The sequence below is a fragment of the Acomys russatus genome, unplaced genomic scaffold (genome assembly GCF_903995435.1).
Source record: "Acomys russatus unplaced genomic scaffold, mAcoRus1.1, whole genome shotgun sequence".
In the NCBI taxonomy this organism is placed as follows: domain Eukaryota; kingdom Metazoa; phylum Chordata; class Mammalia; order Rodentia; family Muridae; genus Acomys; species Acomys russatus.
The window spans coordinates 74900-86347 of record NW_026131555.1 but is presented as its reverse complement, the minus strand read 5'-3'; the positions used below and the strand labels follow the sequence as shown (position 1 = coordinate 86347).

At 46.3% G+C, this 11448-nt stretch overlaps 1 protein-coding gene across 1 annotated transcript; it reads right to left on the bottom strand.

Moving 5' to 3' along the window:
- Positions 1 to 307: 307 nt before the first annotated feature.
- Positions 308 to 4579, bottom strand: LOC127186289 (cystatin-like 1). The gene is made up of 3 exons (XM_051142722.1): positions 4352 to 4579; positions 990 to 1100; positions 308 to 391 (listed from the first exon to the last, which is right to left on the bottom strand). The coding sequence occupies exons 1-3, from the start codon at positions 4577 to 4579 to the stop codon at positions 308 to 310; spliced, it is 423 nt and encodes a 140-aa protein (XP_050998679.1).
- Positions 4580 to 11448: the final 6869 nt, after the last annotated feature.

Below are 11448 nucleotides of genomic sequence, written 5' to 3'. Positions count from 1 at the left end.
CAGCATCCTATTCAAAGAACAGCAGACCCTGGTGACCACTGCATTTCTGTGCAGTGTGTGTGAGCTGCAAATTTGGGAAGGCACCGCGGTTCATGTGTGGAAATGTTTGTATATGTGTTTGTGTGGTGTGAGTTCATATAAATGTATGAGGCAGGAGAGGTGTGTGTGTGTGTGTGTGTGTGTGTGTGTGTGTGTGTGTGTGTGTGTAGAAACACTCCAGAGTAGGGCGCATGTTCTCTTAGAACTTTACAAAAAACAGTACACAACACAGGCATCTGGGTGTTAGCCGAACTCTTTACGTGGTCACTCAGATATCCCGGCAGGAATTGTTCCAGACTTGGTAGTAGTTCACCCAGGGCACAGTGTATATCAGTGATGTGCAAATCAAGCTCTGTGGAAGAAGAAAACACAAGATAATCAGCTTCAGGAAAGGTAGTTTTTAAAGGTGGAAAATTTAAAAAAAAAAAAAAGACTCCTGCTCCCCAAGCCCTGGGGACCAAGAAGGAAACTGCCCTACTGAGACCCATGGAAGATGCCTCTGGATCCCTGTGTCTAGGCAGGGCCTAGGAATCCAGGAAGGAGGGCTGACCTTCCCTCTCTTCCCACCCCTGTACCTACACACCCTGGGACAGGAAGAGGCCCTTGTATCTACCATTGGCCAAAGAGGGACCAGGCAACATCGAAAGGGACAGCAGAACTAAGAAGACACAGAGGAGACAGGACAGTCTTCCGTGACCCAGAGAATGAGAGCAAGTTCAGAACAAGAGTCCTGAGGAGAAACAAGTAACACTTGCACCCTGCGGCTCTTTGGGGGAGAAACAGAGCCTGACTGGGTGGCCAGATTGCCCAAACCAACAGCCTCCATCCTTCCTGGAGAAGTGCCAGATAGCCCTAGGGCTGGGCATTTGCTGGCCCTGACCCTCACACTTTGAGGTGTCCATTCCCCACCCGTGGCCTCGAGGCTCTTTCAGAGGACCCCCATCACACACCTTTTTCAGCTTGCTGTTTTGCAGCGGACACGAAGCTTTCTTCACCTCGTCTTTCTTACATTTAGTCCTGCCAATCTTCACAGTGACCAAATACTCCACTCCTGTGGTTAGCTGTGGAGAGGTAACCAATTGCGGTTCTAATTTCCACTCCGAGTGTCCAGTGGCTGACCCTCTCCAGGAGGAACTAAGCCATGACCCCTGTTCCCAGAACTCATCCACAAAAACTCAGCTCCTTCCTTCCTTCCCACTGAGTGAGTCTCAAAGGCACCTGAGGTCCCTGGTCAGCCACAGCCCTGTGCCCTTGACTTTCCTGTGGCAGCCACAGCAAAGTGGTGCCTTCTAATTGTCTCCCATCCATCTTCCTGATGAGCTGGGTTGCCTGGTAACCACAGGCCACAGGGATCCTCCACGTCTGTGCAGCTATCTTTACCTCTCCATCTTTATTTTCCTTCCCAGCAAATCGGAAAGTGGACAATTTAGCAACACATGTAAATGTGGATTAGAGAGATTCGCCCAGGTTCCAAGAACCTACATGGTAGTTCAGGAACACTTGTAAATGCAGGTATGGGGATCCACTGCCATCTACTGGTCTTTGCAGGGACTGTGTGCATGTGGTTTACATACGTACACATATGAAGGATTCTAGGCATTCATTCCCCAAATATTAGCTCTGAAACCTTGAGGAAATAATTTAGCAGCCTCCGTTTGCAAGGTCCACATAAACATTCAATCTGCTTGTGGAGTCTGGGCAAATCAAAAGCTTTTCTACTAATGCATTAAAAAAAAAAAAATTCTTAAAAACCAGCCTGTTGTGTAGCTATTTCCTCCCAGTCAAAACATTCCCTCTGGAGAGTGGAGGCTGGCTCACACAATTCAGGAACCAAATGGAATAAGATTTTAAGGCTTCCTCTCCTGCCCAAGGTCATTAAGGAGGCTTTGGGGCTCACTGAGACACCTTGCAGGAATTTCTGAGATGCCATCATCACTCTGAGCTGCCACCCTTACAAGGGGTGGGCTTCTTGGTGATAAGGCTGCTATGGAGTCACCCGTGTTCTTTAAGTATTCCTCATAAACTCACTGGTAAAGTAAGCTACTCTTGGTTGGGATCTTTGCTTTGGTCTGCTGGTGGTGCCCTCTCTGTAGTAAGTAGAGGTTTGCTGTTCAGGTCCCCCACCCACCCCCACCCCCAGGAAAAGCTGCACAACGGTCTCTTAAGAATTTTTAAGTTACTACATGTTTCTGCCAAGTGTGTGGAACAGCTGTGACATGGAGAGAGGCAAGGACGGCAGAATGCCATGTGCTGAAGATCTTGCTTTATCTCCCAGTAGCTCTCCCCAGCTGGAATGATGCCCCCTGTGCCTCGAATCTGTTTCCTCCTGGGGCAAGGGACAGTGAGCAAGATGATGATGTGCTGGTCGGGTAAGCCACAGAGAACACGACCTAGGCCAGCGCCCGTGGGTGCCTTAGTCTTCTCTAACTCAGGCTTTGTGGACTGAGAAGAAGGCTGGGGAAGCAATTATGGAAGAGAAGCCCACACACCAAGTGAAATGCTAAGGAGAGTTGGTAGTTACAGTCTCAGGTCTGGCTCCCCAGATGAATGTGTAAATTAGAGACCTCTGTGTGTAGTGGGGAGAAGTTCTTGGAAGTCCCCTATTTATTAACCAGAGGGCAGTGGTCCAACCTAATGAGATAATAAAGCTCTCTAGGGGAGAAAATTCAGCTTAATGCTGTTGGAAAGGTTCCCATAGAGAAATCTAAGGCAAGGCCCCAGGGAAATTCCCCATGGCTGCATTAGCCTAGAATTCCCTAGAATGAAGATGTCCTTCTGCTGTCGTCAGGGACCATTCTACTTACGCCACTGTCACACTGACTAGCCATCGGGGAGTTGTGTGTAGGAAAAGACTAAAGCATGCACATTAGATTTTCTTATTATTTGCCTCCGTTGTTCTCTCAGCACACAGTCATAATAACAGCAAATATTTTGACAAAAGCTACTAGGTGTCAGATTTGTGCTAAATTGTCGCTGTTCTGACCCACTTTGTGGGTGAAGTAGCAGCCCTAAAGAAGCCTAGATAGCCTAACTACGATCGTGTAGCTGGGAACAGCTAAAAGTGAAAGGCAGGCCCACCAGACTGCCATTCCTGTCTACTAGCCGCTCTTTGAGGTACTGAGGCTTTCAAAGTCATATCTGGACGTTAGGATGTTCGGAAACCTGTGTCCATGAGTCCCCCCTTCTGAGCCTCAGGGCCATGCTGTTCACTTACCATGTTAAATAACATCAAGTTTGCTCAACATTTAAAAAACTACTGTTGGCAGGCTAAGCTTTAAGGATAAAAGGTTGATTTCACATGTTAAATCTTAGCATGTCAGCTATAGTGTAAAGAAATCAATCTAAGTGAAAAAGACAACAGAGAACAGCACCACCTTGTGGTCATAGTGCATAATAGCCAGCAAGCCCCTGGAATGTACCAAGATTGAGGAACCCACTGGCCTGTGTATCACCTTAATATTGCGCACCCCACTCCCAAGCCTCTTCTCTCTTTCTGTTAACTCCTGCTCCGTCTGCCTCCCATTCTCTCTACTAGTCTTCTCCTAGTGAATTATTTTATCTAACTAGTATGCCGTATTGTTCCTGATTGATTTACACATTTTACTCTCTGACCTTGAGGGATCACTGGATCGATAGTCTTCCAGCAAACGCTTGCCTCTACCATCTTTCAACTGACACAAGTCACAAGAACGTTGTGTGTACAAGAAAACAGAAGGTGTGAGGACACACCTGTGTGCTCCATGCACTCACACATTCAGGAGGCTACAGCAGGAGGCTGAGGGTGGAGAGGTACAGGCCAGCAGGACTAAAAACAAGAGACTGCCTCAGAAGTGGTGGAACTCATCTGACTGAAGCTGCTTGCCAATTCCCTGCTACATTCCCACTGCTATCACCAAAGAACTAGGACTCTAAGGGTCTCAAACAGAGAATTCAGCCCTAATTGACAGTCCTGGACACTAAAAACCAAAATGCTGCTGGAAATAAGGAATCCACAAAGTGTGTTGAGGTTTTTGTCAGATAGTACCATTCCATCCCTCTGGCAGGCAAAATGAAATGTAATTCCTCCCATGAGCAATGGAGAAGCACTGCATGCTGGCTTTAGGGCAAGAAGGGAGTGAGGGTTGGCTCCAGGCTATGGGCCAGCCTAGGTCATGTACCTGTACCGACCAAGGTTGCTGCTTAACTCGGAGACATCATGTACACCCACCACATGTGAAGCTCCCCAAGGAGTTTCCAGTACTGGGTTACCCCGGGATCCCAATCAGAATCCCCATATGCCTAGGAAGCAAAACTGGGCAACCAAGGCACAAACCTGCATCTGACTTTGAATTAGCTTCTGAACTTGGAACAAGTAGGTGTCATTGCTTGCATTGTTGTAGGACTGGATGAAGAAATGGAGTGTGGAGTTCATGTTATCCTTGCTCGTGCCTTTCTCCTTGAAGCCCCCCCACCTCTGGATGTGGCTTATCTTGGCCATTACCACGATGGTCACCAGCAACAGGAGCAAGGGGACCCTCAAGCCTCCGGCCTTCATCTCCATGGCTCCAGAAGGGACTGGTGGTGTTACCGGAGCAGGAGGGCAGCAATGGTCCTCGCGCTCTTCCACAGCAGCTTCACCAGCACAGACAGCTTTGCCTGCACTTAAGAAGAGATGAAGACACCCAAGTTCATTCTGCCACTACCCATGGAAAGCTTCCCAAAGGCCACACACACACAACACTGCAGCAGTGTCCCTCCCACTTACAACAGCCCTTCTGGTCTTTAGCAGTCCAGGTTAGGAGATGTTTCTGCACACCTGGCAAGCTGTGGGGGCCCCTATCCTTGCCTGCACAGGTAGTATGAAAGAAACCCCAAGAACAGACTTTGGAGCTATGCAATAAAAGCTGCCATGGTGGACAGGGGGCACTATGTATGGGAAAGGATGAAAGTTTACAGCGTAAGGCATATTTGAGCTGAGACAGAGGAGTCCACCATATGGAACCTAAGGTAGGACGTTCCAACCATCTTATCAAGTCACCAACATCTTCCACATTTCCTCCATCAGATTCCCTTGACTCACCTGACTCCCACCTGCCACAGATGTCTCCCTGCTGCTCCCCAGTGCCAGCAGGTTCACATGCTATCCCTTGTAATCCTGTTGTGACCCAGCAGACCTTTGTGAGGTATCCCCAAGCTCCCTGCAGGGTGCCGCCTGTATGTAGAAGCTCATTATAGCACCCTGACTTTTTGCTTCTGGGAAAGGATGAGAGTAAGAAAACCAAAGAAATCTGAGACTAGAGAGATGGCTCAGTGCCAGCATGAGGGCCTGAGTTCAGATCCTCAGCACCCACATAAAAGTCAGATTTGGCTGTGAGCATCTGTAACTCTTGCGCTGGAGAGCAAAGATGAGTGGATCCCAGGGCCTCAGCAGTCAATCAGTGTTGTTGTGTATATTGTGTGGGTGGCGCGGCCTGCCTTCTGGAACTCGGATGAAAGGGAGTCCACAACTCAGAGAGCTGGGAAAGTATCTCAGCCCTGAAATGGGACAGTGTCCCAAGGGCATCCTGAGGCACCCGAGCCCAGGAACCTCACAGCTCAGAGAGGAGGCCTCCTCAACAGAGATGATGCAGCTCCCAGGGGAGGCTTGCCCCTAAGCCTGAGGAACTGAGGAGCCTTCTCAGGCAGAGGTTAAGTCCAATTTTCTGCCTTGAGGGGTAATAAACTTTACAGTGTGTCCAAAATTTACAAAGAGTCCATTGTGAAGGCAGTAGGCTGAAGCAGGAAAGGTCATCACTCATCATGGACAGCACCCACGGCAGAGGCAGCAGGCTTTCTGAGGCTGGAAAAGTGTCCAGTTTTCCTGGAGCTGTCTGCTGGAGCAGGAATAGTCATCATAGACAGTTCCCATGGAGGAGGCAGGAAAGAGTCTGCTGAGGCAGGAATAAACACCATGGACATCTCCCCACTGAGGAGCCATTTTCTGTCCCTGTCTCCACAGTCCTGAGGCAGGAAGGAGGACTGGCAGCTAGCAACTTTAAATTTTAGTGGCCCGCTGCTTAAGGACTACATAGCTCTCAGGAGCGGTGATAGTGTTAGGCACTCTGAGCCAAAGGACTGGGGTAGGGGAGGGGAGTTGGGGATACAGGGGCAAGGAGAGGGTTTGAGGGGGAATGCAGGGACTTGGGTGGGGGTGGGGGTGGACTCCTTTCAGCTTGGAGAAAGCATTTTATCACAGAGTTATGGGAGAGCAGCAGAGGCAGTGGAGAAATCCCTACATGAGTGTGTGTGTATGTGTGTGTGTGTGCGCGCACGCACGCGCACGCGTGTAGAATCCCTACAATCAGTGTAGCCAAAATGCTAAGTCCCAGATTCATTGAGAGACCCCAATCTCAACAAACAAGGTGGAGAGTGTTGGGGTTAGAGAACAGCCTGCACTGACCACACACACATACACCCACACATGCCAGACTCGGGTAGATGGAAGTTTATTGAATGCTGAACAAAGACTGACTGATCAGGGACACAAAGCAGACTTGGGAGCCATACTGTGCTGCTGGTCTATGTCTAAGGCAGGCTTTTAATAAGAAAAACAAAACCATAACCAAATAATAGCCAGGTAACCAAATGTAGGACGAAAGGAAGGGCAGCATCACATCCTTTTGACTATCTGTCAAACCATTTTTAACTGGCCTTTAATTTAATTGGTCCTGTAGTGGTGACTTTCCAGTTCTTCATCGTTCTAGGAGCACAGAATATAGCAGGGTATTGTGGTTTTAAGTAGAACATATATGGTTAATTAAAGCAGAACATCCAATAATATTGAACTGTAAGTAAAAGGATATTCAAGTTATCAGGCAGGCAGGCCTAAGAACCCAAACTTAATTTTATCTTATGATCAAATTGGAGCTTTAAAAACAAAATGGCTGCTGTTATGCTAGGCAGTAAGACCTAGACATGTCTGGCTATGGCTCAGTGGTGGTGTGCCTCAACAGAGAGTGATGTCAGAAGACATCTCAACAGCAACCACTGGCCTTCATACACACCTACCTGAACCAACACACACACCACACACACACACACACACACACACACACACACACACACACACACACCAAAATCTGAATGCTGTGAAGTGCAGTGATTGCATTGTGAAATGGTAACTTCCTAGTTTTACAATTGTACTAGGATTATATCAATGTTTGAGGAGGTTAGGGACCTAGGACAAGTATTGTGTTGGTTTTGGTTGTTGTTTTTGTTTTGTTTTTTTCAGTCTTTTCTGAAGTCTCATATTTCAAAGTAAACACATATTCAAAACTAGTCAGTGAGAAGCAGAGTGATATGGCAGACAATATACATATCATATTATCCAGCTGTATTTTGGAAATTCTGGACTACTTAGTATCCCTGAGCCTTGATTTTTCATCTCCCTATAATATGGATATTTTTTTAAACAGAGTTTCATTATGTAGTTGCGGCTAGCCTGGAACTCACAGAGATCCACTTGACTCTGCCACCTGAGTACTGGGATTAAAGGTATGTGCCACCACCCTTGACATCCTTCTAATATGGAAGTGTATAGAGGCAAAGACTTTGCTCCCATGCCAACATTGGTAATTTCTCAAAACTATCTGTGTGATCCTTCCCTGGCTGTGAGTCATATGCTGGACCCACTGTCTGTTGAGCCCCTACCCCTAGTCCAAGCTACCCTCCACCATGACGGTTTACAATCCTGCTAGGAAACAGCACATAAATCATAATGGGCTCCATGCAGTTACTAGAATCTGTAGAGCTCCAGACATGGCAGCTTTGGAACACTCCTAGATGATCAGCTGAGGTCACTATAAGGTAGATGCCTACTACTATCTTCCCCTCTGTACTACAAATGAGATGCAGTAAACTCCACTACTTTCGACGCAAGCTGGATTACGCTTATGGGCAACTCATCACACTCTATTAATTAAGCTAAAATAGCCAACCAAAATACATGTCACTCTGGACTGCTATGTGGGGAGGCCAGCAGAGTGACGGAAGGCATATGAAACATTCCGTTTACCTGAACTAGGGGCTCACAGAGACTCAACCACCAACCAAAAAGCACTCTTGGCATGGTCCTGGGGCCCCTACACATGTGTAGTAGAAATGCATCTTGGCCTTCATGTGGGACCCCTAACAGCAGGACCAAGGGCAGTCTCTGACTCTGCTGCCTGCCTTTGGATCCCTTTCCCCTAACTGGGCTGCCTTGTATAGCCTTAATAGAAGAAGATGTGCCTAGTCCTACTGCAACTTGATATGCCAAAGCAGGTTGATATCCATGGGAGGCCTTCCCACAACAGTCTCAGAGGAGAAAAGGAGGAGGAGATGTGGGGAGGGAGGGAGTGGGAGGAAAAGAGAGACAGGAAGCTGTGATCAGGATTTAGAGTTAAAAAAATAAATAAATAATAATAATAATAATAATAATAATAATAATAATAATAATAATAATAATAATAATAATTAATGAGCCACTTCTCCAGCTCTGGGGCTTAGCTTTTTTTTTCCTGCTAATGGCCATTATCTTTTTTTTACATATATATTTATATTATTACACACACATATATAATAAACTACATACAGCAAGAAGAACCACGAAACAATCAGGAATCATATAAATGTAACATTCATAGTGTTGGGGCTCAGCTTTTTAAACAGTCCTCTGCTGAGCCTGTATGTGTCAACATTGCACAATAAAACTTGTTTCCTGACTTGTATCAGTTTGGGCATCTTGTTTACTGATCCAGTTTTCCCCCAGACAATACCAGAAAGATCCATAGTATGAGGGACAAGTAGTTATTTAAACATGGAATAAAGGAGAAATAGCTGACCTGATTATATCAATGGAGTACATAACAAATGGGCAGTGCTTTAATGTCCAAGAACAAAAGGGATGTAGAGTGCCAACATGTCCAGGATATGTGGGAAGGGGGCCATGGACAGTATAGTTGTGGAATAAAGATAAAATAGAGATCCTTGTGCAAACATAAATATAAATAAGAGAAATATAGCGAATGTCAGAAACATTCAACTGAATTAAGGGGAAAATAAGAAGTCAGAAATATAATACAATGAAAAATGAGGATAAAAAGAGGAAGTAAGAGGCCTGGTCATGTTTTTGAAATGAAGGCAAAGAAGGGACTTGTCTTCACAGAATTGGAAAATTGGGTTCTTGATTATAGCAATGAAATAACTGGTATATGATGGTCTGGTTCTATCCAGAAATAAACACACAGACTGGGCATATCTAAGCAGCTGTGGAGATTGTTTAAGAAGATTGGTCATGTTCAAAGAGAAGGGTAAAATAAGGTTCTATTTGTGTCATGAAAATGGAAGTGAAATTTCTCATAATTTTATGGGCTATAGAGAAGGTGGGAAGTTGAGAATTCCATAGACTACGGAGTTCTTAGGGGAATATTTCTGGTTCATGGCAAAAGAGAAGAATGGGCTTTGGCTGGGCCCATGTAATGAGGCGATTGCAGGGACCTTGGTCTTGTCTGCTGAATATGAGAAAAAAAAATCCTGGGATGAGGAGAGACCTAACTGGGTAAATGCATGAATAGGAAACATTTATGCCTTATGTTGTTTATGAAACAGAAAGAATTGGGAGGTCCTGACCATTCGCATGGAAATAGAAACTTTAAATATCTGGGAGGAGATGGAGATCGGAAACATGGGTACATGTGTGAGACAAGAGGAAAAGATTTTTTTCTTGGTCGTGTTAAATGGATGGCAGAATGGAGTAGCAGAAAATGTGGGGTCTGCCTGTGCGTGGAGGAAGGAGAGGACCAAGGGGAAAATTGTTAAGGAAGGAAGAAGAATCTTAGATGATAGACATGTTCACTGGGTGATGGGTGATTCTGCAAGGGAGCACAAGTATTAAAATTTCAAATTGTTCTCCATAAACACATGGAATTATCGGTCAACTGCACCTCCTAATGTGGTTTGAATGGATGGGTGTGTGTGTGTGTGTGTGTGTGTGTGTGTGTGTGTGTGTGTGTGTGTGTATGTGTGTGTGTGTGTGTGTGTGTATGTGTGTGTGTATGTGTGTGTGTGTGGTGTGTATGTGTGTATGTGTGTGGTGTGTATGTGTGTGTGTGTGTATGTGTGTGTGTGTGGTGTGTATGTGTGTGTGTGTGTGGTGTGTATGTGTGTGTGTGTGGTGTGTGTATGTGTGTGGTGTGTATGTGTGTGGTGTGTGTGTGTGTGTGTGTGTGTGTGTGTATGGATGCATGATAAGTAAATGCATATAGATGGATGGACTGGGGGCTGGATAGGTAGGCAAATGGATAGGTGGAGAGATGAAAGGCGTGTGACACCACCGAGAATGCTTCCTAGGGAATAGGCAGTCAGCCTGATGACGCTTCCTGTCACCGCTTTGCTCTTTCACATGACCTGTGCCTATGACACAGAGGGAAAAAGGACTATCCTTGGCCAAAGCCACCGGAAAAGACTGAAACAATGACCCCTGCGCCATAGCCGTCTTGTCCTACCTGTGTACAACCCACCTTATCATTTGCCACCACACCACGAGACAGACAGCTTCTGTGGCAGCTATTTCTCTCACTTTTTAAGAAGGACCTTTCCCACGTGCTCAGCAAATTTAGCCTCCTGTCTGATGAAGTGAATTTGGTAACCTGGCCCCTAAAGGATCAGTCGCGCCCTGCAGGTAGGTGGGATTCATCTGAGACCTGCTTGTGGCTGAGTGATGTTTAGCTCCCCCCCGCCCCCCCGAGGGCCTTGAATGAGCTGCACCACTACTTCCTGATTTTGCATGGCTGTGGATTTGTCATCCCAGCTCCCAGAAGAAAACAAGTAGGAAATAGACAGAAAAATAATGTTTTATCACCACAGGCAGTATGCTCTGCTGCTTGGCTTGAGCAGTCTGCAGGCAAAGGTGTTTCCTAGCTGTAATTTCAGTTATCCCTTCTCCTCTTCTGTCCTTCCTGTCGCTTCTATTGTACCCCGCCCATATGGATCATTGCTCATGGCATTCCAACCCTCACCGGAAACCTGGAGTGCCCTTGCTCCAGAACGAGGTCAGCTGGCAAATGCCAAGGATGCTGCCAAACATGATGCCAAACAAGATAGACCATATCCTGACCAATCAGCCCAGCCTCGATATTCAGGCTTGTTAGTCCTTGCTGAGGGACCCTGGAAGGTGCAGGAGAGTGCTGGAAATGGCATACAAGTAAGAAAAAGAGCTGCTTGGCCAGTTGCCTCACCTTCTTAGCTTCTCTTTTCTTATATGCAATTCTAGTATATGATCATAAACATAAATAATCCCATAGGATGCTGTGCTGGCTTTTCATTACTATGAAAAGATACTGTGAATCTCCTGGCAGCATCAGGTGCCAAGACAAAATATTCTCCTCAAGGAGATACCCCTCCCCCAACCTA